This window comes from Sapajus apella, unplaced genomic scaffold (assembly GCF_009761245.1).
Source record: "Sapajus apella isolate SASKATOON/1434 unplaced genomic scaffold, GSC_monkey_1.0 scaffold12, whole genome shotgun sequence".
Taxonomy (NCBI): domain Eukaryota; kingdom Metazoa; phylum Chordata; class Mammalia; order Primates; family Cebidae; genus Sapajus; species Sapajus apella.
This window is the reverse complement of record NW_022436952.1, coordinates 21,615,889-21,629,932: the sequence shown is the minus strand read 5'-3', so window position 1 is coordinate 21,629,932 and position 14,044 is coordinate 21,615,889. Positions and strand designations below refer to the sequence as shown.

The 14,044-nt window shown below is 38.9% G+C and overlaps 1 protein-coding gene across 4 annotated transcripts in view; it reads left to right on the top strand.

Moving 5' to 3' along the window:
- The window catches only part of DNAH9 (dynein axonemal heavy chain 9), a 361,130-nt gene that overhangs the window by 57,514 nt on the left and 289,572 nt on the right, over positions 1-14,044 (top strand). For all 4 annotated transcript variants that reach the window (XM_032280243.1, XM_032280245.1, XM_032280244.1 and 1 more), the window contains 3 exons: positions 1,676-1,811; positions 5,848-6,044; positions 6,154-6,578. In XM_032280243.1, coding sequence (XP_032136134.1) covers positions 1,676-1,811; positions 5,848-6,044; positions 6,154-6,578 — 758 coding nt within the window. The remainder of the gene's footprint in view (positions 1-1,675; positions 1,812-5,847; positions 6,045-6,153; positions 6,579-14,044) is intronic.

Below are 14,044 nucleotides of genomic sequence, written 5' to 3'. Positions count from 1 at the left end.
CTGGGTTATCTGCAAGGTTGCTTCATTATTTCTGATATAACTGTAACATTCTCCAACACTCTACCACCTACATAATTTCCATTCAGCTTAGAGCCCTCTGCAACTATTTTTCACCAGGTCTTACAGAGCCTAGCTCTAAACATACATAGCTGATTCCTCGGTTACACTCAGGAGAACCCGGCCACCACAGCAGCACCAAACTCCAGATTCTGTCTTCTCTGCTCATCAGCATGGATGCTCTACCTGAGCTCCACTAACCTATGCCATAGTTTGGAAAGGGTCTTTGGGTAGAAAGCCATGTGGTGGTGAGGCTCACCTTGAGTATGTCCCTTCTTTCGAGGATCACATCCTCATTCTGTCTGTTATTCAGTTACCCAAACTAATTATTTCTTTATTACTATCAGTTCTATGTTTGTTTGCAGAAGAACAAGTACAATCTGACACTTTTCTGTTGTGGTTAAAATCAGAAACTCAGAGTATTTCTTCCTACTTCATAGAAAATTCCAACCTGTTTGTTTCTTAGACTGCAGTAGATTTGAGGCGGTAAACAAAGGTGAAAGATATAGATATTACGTTGATAGCTTGACAACCAGAAAAGGTAGAACAATTATACAAAGCAGTCATAAACGCTAGAAGTTATTTAATGTAGAAGCAAACAAGTGTACACATTGTAACACCTGAGAGCAACTCTGTATTGTCACCATGTTGTGAATTGCATGAAGATGGACTTTAAGTCATGAAGAACATACATCTTAAATCTACTTAGGAAAGAAAGGTGTGGGTATTGCATCTTAGAAATTGTAGAGTTGTTTTATCTAAAAGCAAGATGATGAGATTATTTAAATCCAGGGGGATTTATAACATGGCAATACATCCTAAAGGGGTAAATGTGAGTCATCTAGAAATGTTACTTCTGCAAGTTAGTTCCTGCTTTCTCTAAAGATATTAGATAACTGGAAAACTGCTGTAAAAAGTGTTAATAATGCAAATAATGAAAAGTAAATGGGATGTCTATACTTGGCATTGCTGAGCATTTAGGCTTCCTTTCCTTGAAGCCCCAACCTTGTTACCATGGTGATGCTTGGCCACCAATAGGTCAAGAGTGAGTGTATCATGTAAAAGAGAAGGTAGGGAGGGAGGAGGGGAGAGAGAGAGAGAAACATTTTTTATTTGTATGCATTTTCTAAATTACTCAGTATGATTGAATGCCAACTGCAAAACACTTCAGCTCATTTCTGATCATTAGCCAGAAAATGCTTTGCTTCTTTGAACCTCAAGTTTTTATTAAAATGTGAATCTTAATGCTATCTACCCTTAAAATTCCTTCCTCTGCCTACCCTAACTTCTGCCCTGATGCAGCTTCCTCCACAGTATATCAACCAACGCTTAAGAAGCACACATTGCATCCATCAGCATTGCTTCTGAGAAGCTGGACCAACCTCATCCTCCTTCCTCAGGGACAGGTTGACCCCTATATTCCCGTCATGGACTAACTTTGCTGTCCTTTCAATCAATGGTAATACTCGTTAGGCAGAGTGGATTCGATACACATCTAATAACAAATTTTCCACAAGAGGGTTTTTTCTCTGTGTGTTTTTTTTATTTTGACTGTTGATTATGCCAGTTTTTTCATGCTATTAAACAAGGTTTTTATCCTTTCTTCTTTCTTTTATAGGAAAACCTGAGTCTATTTTCAGCAGACCCAACCTCCAGTATCTGGAAGACTTATGTTAACTCTATTGACAATATGTTGCTGAATGGATTCTTTCTTGCCATTGAGTGCTCCCTCAAGTATCTCCTGGAAAATACTGGTACTTACTGGTTGATGGATGCGGGTTATTATTGGAAAGATAACAACAGTAACATTTGTTGAATTATATTGAAGAGCAACTGAGTGCTCTGAGACTTTTCCCAAAACATTGTAGACATTTTGTGAATGACACACAGTATAATAGAAAAGGTTTTGAACTTCTAAATTGTTCAAAAACAAAAGATTTCTGATGCTTAAAATTAGATAATAAACCAAGCTGTAAGATAGTGACACACATGGCAAAAGCATAAAAGCGAATTCCATCTAAATCAAGCTTCAGTAAAGAGGAGTGACCAAGTTAAGCAGCAGGAAGCACTGCTGGTAATGAAGGCAGAAAGCTTCATCCAAGCTTGACTTGGATGGGGCAATGGGTGGGGACATTCTGTGCCTTCAAGCTTCATGTGCTTGATCTCTGTAGCCTTTTGAGAGCACAAGGAGATTGTGGCAGTCAGGTTAAATGGAAGAAACACGTTTTTCTGAGTGAAAGAGTCACACAAGAAGCAGAAGAGGAGGTAATTTTCAGAAGAAAAATAAATGTTTAGAACATAATGGGCATTCTTTGTAGCTTTTAAAAAATAGTTAAGGGCTTTGAATTTTTAGTGGATAAACTGGGGTAAGGTGCACAGAGTTAAAGATACAGAAAGGGCTAACCTTGGCTAGGAAATGATGAGATGGACAGGGCAGAAGAGTTTAGGAGTAAAAGTTGAATTAAACTTTCACATTCTAGCAGATCCTGTGTTGCTTAGCAAGGAACTTATGGAAATTTGTCAAAATGAAAAGGCAGAGGTAAATATTTTGAAAGTAGAGGATGTAAGTAAGATGAGAGCTTTTAAGAACTCAAGGATCAAAATGAAATACCGATATAAAATAAATAGTCCAGGGCCAATGTCCAGATATCCAGCGCATAAAGGAGACTACATGCAGACACCTAGGTTGAGAATACAGAGAGAAGCAAGGCCCAGCACCAAGTATAGCCCCAGTGGCCATCCCCATGGTCTTGATAGATAGAATGGTTGAGGTGTGAGGCATGGTCTTTGCTTGCAGGATACAGGGGTGCTCCAAACTAAGGAGATCAACAACAGGACTCAGGAAATCCAGCATAGTTAGCAAGGTGGGAGATCATCTTCCAGAACCTGGGAGCAACAAGCCAATGGGGCATGGAACACGGGCACAATGTCTGGACAACTGGCTCTTATAGACCAACACTGATGGTGTTCACCTTAGTGAACTGACCAAACCTCTTCTTATGCTGGAAGTTCAGGGGGCTTCATCACTCATCCTTCCATAGAGAATCTAGGAAGGCACCCCAGCCATACTTGGGTGCAGGCAAGGTACTAGAAATGGTACCTTAATGGCTCCATCCTTGACCAGTGGCTGTCTGGTCTCTCCTGATCTGGTCTCTCCTGATCTGGGCTGTCTGATGTGTCATGTGTCCACTTGTGGGAAGGACAGAGTGGGACCAAGGAGATGGAGAGAAAAGATGGCAGTCTTTTTCCAAGATTACCAAAGTGTCTGTCCTTTTGTGGAAAAAAGAGAGCAGGGAACACATTTTCTTCACAATATAGAAGCCCTTCACATTCTCCTTTGAATGGGCAGGAGCTAAATTTAGCAGCTGTCTGAGCTGAAGCACTATAGATAAAATTTAAAAGGCACTGGTTATCTAGGGGGAAGCAAAGGAGCCTAAAGGGGCCTCTGAGAAGAAAATCATGGTGACCCCTTACAGTGGCTGAGTCGGATGGCTTTTTCACCCTAGGTCTACCTTACCGTTTTGTTTTCTTGTGTCTGGTCAGGCCCGCAATAAATGAGGATAAGGCCCTGGAAAATTGTAGAGACACAGGATGGAAGGCACCTGTCCACCAAACTGAAACATTCACCTTGGACTGTTACTTGGAGGGGAGCCTACAGCAGGGGGGGTACTTCTATGACATTGTTGAAAGCATTCCCAAGACTTGGGTTGGTCTTCATGTCATCTGTCAACCCAAACCCTGCATACGTTTTATGCTTCCCACTCCATAGAGAAATGTTCTTCATCCTTTTACCTAGTAAAATGATTTGTGTGTGCCAAGATTGGAACCAGGATAATCTGCTTTGGATGATAATTACATTGGCGTTACATCCAATTTAGAGATTACAGTCCCATGTCAACATACAGGACAAAAATCTCATATAGTCAAAACATTTCTTTCAAGTCTTTTGAATTCTGCATACTATACGCAACCTTATCTATTAATTTATAAGTAGATAATATGTATATTAATGCAGAATATGTCATGAGTACATATATAAAATAAATATGGGTGATTTTATAAACTGTACTATTTTATAAAGTTATAGTAGTTTTTATAAACTATACTATTTTATAAACTTATATAATTACTTTGTTATAGGTAAATTTGTATTCCTGTAAGTTAAATATTGGGACTCTCCTGAGTCCAATAGTGCACATTTGTCATCCCTCCAGTTGTGAAGGCAAGGCCCTAGTTTTACATATTTCGAGGATCCTGCAGTATTTTAGTTAGGGTGAATGGCTAAGCTGTGGTAACAAAAACTCTATCACCAATATGGTTTAAAGGACAAAGAAGTCTACCTTTGAAAGCAAGAGTCCAAGATGGGTGTTCCAGTTTGGTGGGCAGATTCCTTCCATCCTGTGGCTCCATTCTTCAGGGCCTTGTCCTCATTTCCAGGGTTGAGTTGACTCACTGCCATGTCCAGTTCTAGTCTGGTAGAGGAGAAAGAGAGTTAGTATAGAGAAGGGTCTCCTGTAATTTCAGGAGTCCCAGCCCACAAGTGGTACCATCACATCTTCCTAACATCGACTGGTGAGGAAATTTCATTGCCACACCTGTCTGCAAGCAGGGCTGGGAAATCTGGTCAAATCCCAGTTATCACTCTATTTCTAGGAAAGAAGACAACAATGGATTTCAGTGAACATTCTCTTGCTACCCACAGTATTCAGTCCTTAACAGGCTCCTAAATATGTCTACAGTCAAAAAGTCATATAAAAATAAGTGGTTATTGATAAAAGTTTAAGCATATATCTTGTACCTGGAACATCTTGCTCTGTTATATTTTGATTTAAATTTAGCAAGGCAAGTTGACCTAGTAAGTAATCAGGGATTTGTTAATTATTCATACTGTTTTTAAAATGTTTATCACTGCAGGACCACAGCAATAAATTAAGTTGTTTCTTAGAAAAGGAGCAGAATAGGCAGAATTGTAATTTTTCTTTGTAGTTGGTGTCCGTACATCATTGACAAGCTTGGCCGCTTTTGCCTAGTGGTGACCAGTGTGGATAAATTGTGCCTAGGAAGAAATAAGCTGCTTCCAAGAAATGGGCTTTGAAAAATCAACCTCTTCTCATCTGGGCGTTGTGGCTCACGCCTATAATCCCAGCACTTTGGGAGGCTGAGGCGGGCAGATCACAAGGTCAGGAGTTTGAGACCAGCCTGTCCAATATGGTGATACCCCGTCTCTACTAAAAATACAAAATTAACTGGGCATGGTGGCAGGCACCTGTAATCCCAGCTACTTGGGAGACTGAGGCAGGAGAATCGCTTGAACCCAGGAGGTGGAGGTTGCAGTGAGCCGAGATTATGCCCCTGCTCTCCAGCCTGGGCAACAGAATGAGACTCCACTCTGTCAGAGAAAAAAAAAAAAAGAAAAAGAAAAATCAACCTCTTCTCAACCAGAGGCTGAACTGTCCCCAAGAGGCATCTGAAAATGTAGAAGGGGAGTATGGCTTGGGCTGATCCAGCACTAGACTGTGCTCCATGAAGACAAGGAAAGTAAATATCCTGCAGTACCCAGGAGAGCTTTGCACCAGAATTGGCCTATTCAAATGTCAGTGGTTCCCCAGTTGAGAAGCCCTGCAAGACTATCACCCTCACATTGTATGGGATGTAAACGGATTTTTACATTTCCATTTCCCTACAGTCTAGCAGCTTATCTAAAGGAAAGCATTCCTCTAGGTGCTTTTAAAACACTTCTCTACTTTGATCCGCTCTTTGTTTTGTTTGCTTGTTTTCTGTGTTTTTCAGAGTGTAAGGCAGGACTTACCCCAGTATTTGAAGCACAACTGACTCTAGCCATCCCAGAGCTAGTTTTCTATCCGTCTCTGGAGTCTGGAGTAAAGGGGGGTTTCTATGACATTGTTGAGGGTCTCATCACCAGCATTTTTGGGATCTCATCTCTGGTGCCACGGCTTTCCCCACGAAACGGCTCTCCTCACTATCAGGTACTGAAGCTGCAGCCATCCTGCCCTCCACCTGTGTCTCCTCCAGCCAAATCTCGAACTTCGGGCCGCGCACTGGTGTAACCTGCCTGCTGTTGTCTCGCTTCCCCAGGTAGACCTGGACGCCATGCCAGTTTTGGCAAACATGCGGCGCACACTCATGGAGAGAGTCCAGAGGATGATGGGCCTCTGCTGTGGCTATCGGAGCACCTTCAGCCAGTATTCCTACCTCTATGTGGAGGACCGGAAGGAGGTTCTGGGTCAGTTTCTGCTGTACGGGCACATCCTCACTGCAGAGGAAATTGAAGACCATGTAGAAGATGGCATCCCGGAGAACCCTCCCCTCCTTTCTCAGTTTAAAGTGCAAATCGACTCCTATGAAACGCTCTATGAAGAGGTGTGCAGGCTGGAGCCCATCAAGGTGTTTGACAGCTGGATGAAAATTGATATTCGACCCTTTAAGGCATCTCTGCTGAATATTATTAAGAGGTGGAGCCTCCTGTTCAAACAACATCTTGTGGACCACGTCACTCACAGGTACTACAGTTGTTTTCACTTTCTTCTGGCATGCTAGGCTGCGAGGAACACTGTTTTTAATGTTTTTCATATTTTTCTCCACGGGCATGTTGGTTAAATTAAAAATTAAGACAGCAGCTGGGCACTGTGGCTTGCGCCTATAATCCCAGCACTTTGGGAGGCCAAGGCAGGTGGATCTTGAGATCAGGAGTTCGAGACCAGCCTGGCCAATATGGTGAAACCCTGCCTCTACTAAAAATGCAAAAATTAGCCAGGAGTGGTGGCGGGTACCTGTGGTCCCAGCTACTGAGGAGGCTGAGGCAGGAGAATCACTTGAACCTGGGAGGCAGAGGTTGCAGTGAACCAAAATCATACCACTACACTCCAGCCTGGGCAACAGAGTGAGATGTCATCTCAAAAAAAAAAAAAAGAGAGAAAACAATTAAGACAGCTGGTCAGAGGTTCTAGGCTTTTGGACACCCTGGTAACTTACGTCCTGCCCTTTTCTTTGTTCACCAGATAAACCCTCTTTGTTTTGTTTTCCATTTGACATCCAGTGTGTGAAAGACATGTGGTTGAGTGGTAATGTTAGAGACAATAATAGCAGATCAAGCTCCCTTCACAGCCCCATGTGATCCCTTTAAGCTTGGGAAGCAGAGGGGTTCTAATGAGCCTCTTTGTTTTACTTCTACCACTTACTCCTTGTCTCAGATTATCCAACTGGGCAATGTGGACGTCATCGAAACCCCACGCTCCTGACTGCCTGTCTGTGGCATTCACTGTGTGACAGGCTGGATATGAAACTCTGGTCTGTCCTACTGAGACCTAGACTACGCAGCCCAGCAGTAGTCTCTCTAAGCCAGAGTATCATCCTCTGAATGAATAATCCATGAGGCCAACAGTCCCCTGGTCACTTTACCTTGGCCTGGTCCCCAGAGACCCAACACAATTAGAATCTCGACCCCCATCTCAGAATCCACTGGGGGAGCACCAGTCCCTCTGCACAGCGAACACCCTTTGGAGGGCTGGACGACACTGTGGGGAGGCCAACCTGACCCTGTCCTTAGTTTCGTGCTGATTTTGCTTAACGCTGCCACTGCCTTGCTTCATGATCTGGAGCCATAGGCAGAAAGAAAATGACAACATCGAGAATTTTATCTATCTACAGATAAACTTTGAGAGACTTTCCAGGGGTAATGTTCGATCACCCTAGGAAACCCCAAGAACGCTTTGTGGGGATGTCTTAAATATGGCTTCCTGGGTATTCTTCCACATTCATGAAAGCTTTTGTTCCCCGAGGACCTCAGAGGCAAGAAGAAGAAATGCTGGTGGGTGGTAGGACTGTGACAGAGCCCCAGAGTGGAGCATTGTTGGAGGGGACAAATGCTTTGTGATCCCTCTCCATTGCTAGGTCTGGTTATCCAAGGACAAGGCAGCATGTTTCAAAATGCCAGTTTTATTATTCAGCATGACAAGGCCACAGAGCAGGGGAGGACTGCCATAAAAAGGTAGATTGTTACGGTTCCCAGGAGGACGGTGTATAGCATGCCACACAGGGCCACAGCGGGAAGCTCCAGGGTCTGGCAGGAGGCAGAGGGGAGTGGAAAATACAGGCAGGGGCCTTTGTTGTGATTTCTGTGGGAAGGAATAGGTGAGCATGGCAAGCAGGTTTAGGATTGGTGAGTTTGAACATTTCAGCAGCTCTGGGGCAAAGAGACTATTCCTAATTGTCTGGGTTCTGGCCTTGGGCTGATTAGGGCAGCAGGACTCTGGAATGGTTGGTTTGCATATAAAAGATGTGCTCACAGACCAGCCACTGCTGTCTCAAGGAATTGCTCAGCCCTGCGTGGGGAAGTCCCTCCAGAGTTTCTAAGACTCCAGATGTGAAAGGATCAAAAACACATGGTTGATACAGCACATGGTAATAACAGCTGTTATGGGCATCAACGAGGTAGGCTTCATTCAAAGGATCTAACGGAGTTGGTTTAACAGGATGAACACACAGTAGAGCAATTAGGAGGCCTGCACTTGTGTCCTTGAATCCCTGTTTCCTCATCTCTGAAAGAAGACAGCCCAACTAGATTCTCCTAAGGTGGCTTCCGTCTTCTACCTTTAACAGTTGGTGATTCTAGAAACTGGCTACTGTGTTACACTTAAGGATTTAGAGGATTTTGGAGGATTAGATAAAATAGAAATAATACAAAAAATTATTATTGTCTCTTTGTGCCATATAATTATGTGATTTCTACCTTTCCTTAATAGGTCAGGATGAATCTCACCATTTGTTGCATCTTAGATACTTCATTCAATGCCAGAAGTCCAATCCCCTTTTATTACTTAAATTCTCATACTCATTCAGCTCTTCCTGTCATAATCTGACTCAACTCCTACCCCTGCACTTCCAAAGCTTTCCTGTGCCCTTGCACCAGACCTCAGGATCTTACAGCAGCAAATACCCACTGTCCCCTTCATCTTTTCTCATCACCTTTTTGCTCCAACTGAATCCTGGCTCCTTCTGCTCTCCCCTAAGGACACTGCTTCCCTTTTAACAGTGTTGCTTCAAGTAGTATTACATGTGATCACGGAGTAGGTGAGCATTCCTCTAGGGTGTGGAATTGCTAAATCAAAGAGTATGCATATCATGCCAAGCTCCCTCCATGGTAGAAACAGCCTTGGGTGAAAGGTCTTACAGCCTAGCATCCTCCCCACCTCTTAGTATTGATAAATTGTTTAATCCTGACCACTCTGGTGGGAGTGTAGTGGTATCTCACTGTGTTAAATATTTTGCAGTACTCTGAGTATTTATGTTTTTGGCAAGTCATTATGTTTCCTTTTCTGTGCCTATTCATATCCATCATTCATTTTTCTAATGGAGTTTGTTTTTTCCTTTTTGATATTATGATTAAGAATTACTTACATATTTTGTATCTAGTCCTTTGCTATTGTATGTCTTGCAAATGGAGTCTACCATTTTGTGAACTGTCTTTTCACTCCAATTATGGTATGTTCTGATAAACAGATTCTTAATTTCAATGTGGCCAAATGTGTTCAACTTTTCCCTTACATTGTTCTTTCATCTTATTAAATAAATCCTTTTTTGCCCTGGTATCCTAATGATACTCTCCTGTATTCTCTTCTGAAAGTTTTAAAATTTTATCTTTCACAATAGTAGTTCCTTATCTAGCACTGCATCAATATGAAGAAATCCTAATTACTATAGCTTAGTGACAAATCTCAATATCTGGTAGGGCAGGTCTCCACCTGTATCATTTTCATCAAGAATGTCTTGACAGTTCTTGGTCCTTACCATTTCATATAAATTGTAATTATCAGTTTGTAAAGGAAAAAAGTCTGTTGAGATTTTAATTATGTTTGTAGTGACTATAGATCAATCTGAGTAGAACTGGTGATACTAAAAGTATTCTTGTCCAAGAACATGTTTTCTCTCTACTTATTTGCATCCTTTTTATGACTTTCAGTGAAATTTTGTAATCGTTATCTTTAAAATAATTCAGATATATTCCTCAGTATTTTTTTTTTGGTTCCTGGCATAAACAATATTTTTAAATTGTATTTTCTGTAGAAATGGAATTGATTTTTGTATTTGACTTTGTATCAAGCAACCCTGCTAAATTAATTTAACAATTTTGATAATTCATCTGTACACTCTTTGGTGTTTGCTATGTACATGGTCATCATCTACATATTTATGATAGTTTTATTTCTTCTTTCTCCTCAGTCTTTATGCTTTATATCTCTGCCTCTTATCTTACCACCCTGGCTAGGACTTCCAGTGGAATTTTCTGTGGATTTGCTTTATCTGATTTTAAAACTTCCCTTCTATTTCTAATTTGTTAGGAGTATTTAGCATAAATGGATATAAAATTTTATCAAGTGTTTTATCTATGTCCATTAAGATAATTCTGCTTTTTCCCTCAAGCTGTTAAAGTGGTGAACATATTATTTGGCTTCTAATATTAAAACAACCCAACATCTGAAATATACCCAAAATATAAAGTATTATCTTTTTCAATGAACTCTCTGGTTTATTTTGTTTGCAAATATTTTGTTTAGCATTGCTGCACCTGCTTGTAATTGAATTTGGCCTTCAATTTTCTTTCTTTCTTCTATTTTTTTTTGTTTGTTTTACTGTCTGTATCTGATTTTTGGTTATGTAATTTTGCTATCTTCATAAAACAAGAAGTAATCCTTCTTACTTATTCTCCAGAAGACTTGGTGTAATCTTGAAATTCTCTGATCTGTGAAAGTTTGATTTAAATTTCTTATTGAGCCATCTGGGCTTGGGATTTTCTTTGTAAGAAGATTTTAGCCTATAATTTCTTTAGTAATTATAAAGATACTGAAGTTTTCTATTCCTTAGTAAGTCACTTTTAGTAAGTCATATTTTCTAGGAATGTATCCGTCTCATGTAAATCTTCAAATTATTGTTATAAAATGGATAATATCCTCTCAACTGTTTAATCTCTGCAAAGTTGGTGTTGTCTTCCTCTTTCCATTTCTATCTATTTTTATTTGTGCTTTCTGGTTTCCTTTCTTAGTCTTTCCAGACACAAAAAACTATCTAATAAATTCATTGATTTTATTTATTATAGTTTTATTGTGATTTCAATAATTTATTTTTTTATTTTATTATTTTCTTTACTACTTTGGATTTATTTTCTGTTCTTTGGCTAATGTTTGCTTGTTAATTTTGAGTCTTTTGTCTCTTTGAATGCTGACATCAAAAGTTATAAATTCTCTTCTAAGTACAGTTTTACCTCCATCTTACATTTTAGTATATAATATTCTCATTTAATTTAGCTCTAAATACCTTTAATATTCATTATGATGGGTTCAGATTTTTTAATTTTTCAAATGTGGGACTTTTCTAGTTAGAGTTTTGTTATTAATTTCCAACTTAATTGCGCTGTGGTTAGAGAATGATATATGTAATAACAAGCTTCTGAAATTTGTTGAAGTTTACTTTATTCACTAGAGTATATTCAGTTCTTACAAATTTCTGGGCATATTTGAAAATAATGGGCTGGGCGCGGTGGCTCACGCCTGTAATCCCAGCACTTTTGGAGGCTGAGGCAGGTGGATGACGAGGTCAAGAGATCGAGACCATCCTGGTCAACATGGTGAAACCTCGTCTCTACTAAAAATACAAAAAATTAGCTGGGCATGGTGGCGCGTGCCTGTAGTCCCAGCTACTCAGGAGGCTGAGGCAGGAGAATTGCCTGAACCCGGGAGGCGGAGGTTGCAATGAGCCGAGATCATGCCATTGCACTCCAGCCTGAGTAACAAGAGTGAAACTCTGTCTCAAAAAAAAAGAAAATAATGTATATTCTATAAGTACTGAGTGGAACGTTTTCTGTATGCCTATTGGTTTAAGTTTGTTAATTATTCTATTCAAATCTACTGTATCTTCACTGCCTTTTTAAAATCTGCTTAATTTATCATCACTTACTAAGATAATTGTTTTAAAAATCTTCCATTCTGATGATATATTGTCAATTTCTCCTTGTAATTCTGTAAATTTTTGCTTCATATATTTTAAGGTTGTGTTACATAGGCATACAGATTTTGACTTTTTATATCTTCTTGGAACTTTGGACCTTTTGACCAAACATTAAATATCTTCGTTATCACTAGCAATATTTCTTGTACTAAAGTATGTTTTGTCTTATATTAATGTAGCTAAACCAATTTTTCTTTGGTGGTATTTGCTTGGTGTATCTCTTTTTATATTTTGGCTTTCAACCTTGCTGTGCCCTTACATTAGAAGACATTTTTACAATCAACATAGAACTGATTTTTTAAATCCACGTTAGCAATACACATTTTTTTAACTGGAGGGTTTTGATCATTAACATTAATCATGGTATAGTTTAATTTAAATCTATCATTTTATTATGTTCTTTTAGTTTGCTATTCTTTTTCATTTGTTTTCTTCTTTGTCTGCTTTGGGATATAATTTTTTATACTTTCTTTTATTTTCTTTATTCCATTTTTCCCTCTGCTACTTTGAATGTAATACCATATAGTTCTACTGTTCTAACAGTTACCACTGCTTTTTTAATAAGCATATCCTTAAAATAAATAAATTTATCTCTATTTTTATTCTCTTCATAATGAATAAAAGACTTTAGAATAGTTTGATGTCTCCTGTTCATCAATCAAATTATATTCTATCTTTTCAAGTAATTTAGATTGTGCTCTATTATTTATTTAAGCCTCATGAATTATACATATATACTGAATGTTTATTTAGATTTACCAGTATACTTACCATTATCGTTCTATAGTCCGACATGCCACTGAGGTATATCCATTAGAAGTTCCTTTAGTAAAGGTCTATTGATGAAGTGCTCTCATTCTTTCTATGTCTGAAATGTATTTATTTTGCTCTTGTTCTTTAAAAATAGTTTTGTGGAGGAGAGAATTCAAGATAACATGAATTCTCTTTGATTACTGAAAATATTATTCTACTGTGGCCTGGCTTTCATTTTTTGTTGCTGAGTCATCAGTTATCAGTCTAGGTTTTTTTTGTTTGTTTTTGTTTGATATGTGTGTTGTTGTTGTTTTAAGAAACTTGTCTTTGCTCTTAAGCTAATTTTAAGATTATTTTTTCTTTTTGGTAAGCTGTAGTTTCATAGTGAAGTATTTATATGAGGGTTTTTTAATATTTATTCTGCCTGGGATTTGTTGAGCTTTCTTGACTTTACATTGAGTGTCTTTCAGCAATTCAAGAAAAGGCTTAGCCAGACTCTTTTCAAATGTTGCTTCTTGCTTGTACTATTTTGTTCTTCTGGTGCTTTTGTTATACTTACATGTGATGTTTTCATTATCTCCTGTCTTTTAGTGACTTGCATATTTTTCCTTTTTTCTCTTTCTACCCTGCAGTTTGGAAACTTCTCCACATATATCATATGGCAGTCTAATCCCCTTTCAGCTTCGTCAGAATCTTCAGTGTAATCCACTCACTGAAATTTAAATTACAGTTATATTTTCCATTTTTAGATCTTCTACTCAGTTATTTTATAATTTTGCTTGCTTGTTTTTATTCCTTGTTATTTTTCATATTTTAAGCTTTCTCTTTTATTTACTTTTTAAGTTTTGGAATACATTTATTAGAGTATAATCTTAAGATAATTTTCGATTTGTCAACTTAAAAATGTTTGATTCTTCCTGCCATATAGTAAAGTGATATAAAGGCCTACTGAAAATTATTCGCTTCTTTCTCCTGGAATTGTCCATCAACATATGATCATTTTTGCATTGCCAGCAAACACCTGCTAGAAGCTTTTTTTATGCTTCTTTTCACAAAGCAATGCTATCACAAGCCATAATTCTCATGTAATCTACTTCATAAATTTTGCCACTTCTCTGAAACACACTATCACAGCTTTCTAGAGTGCTCAGAGAACCTCTGAAATGGCCTCCATTCTTGACTCTGTTACAATGCTGGATTTATGCTTGAACAT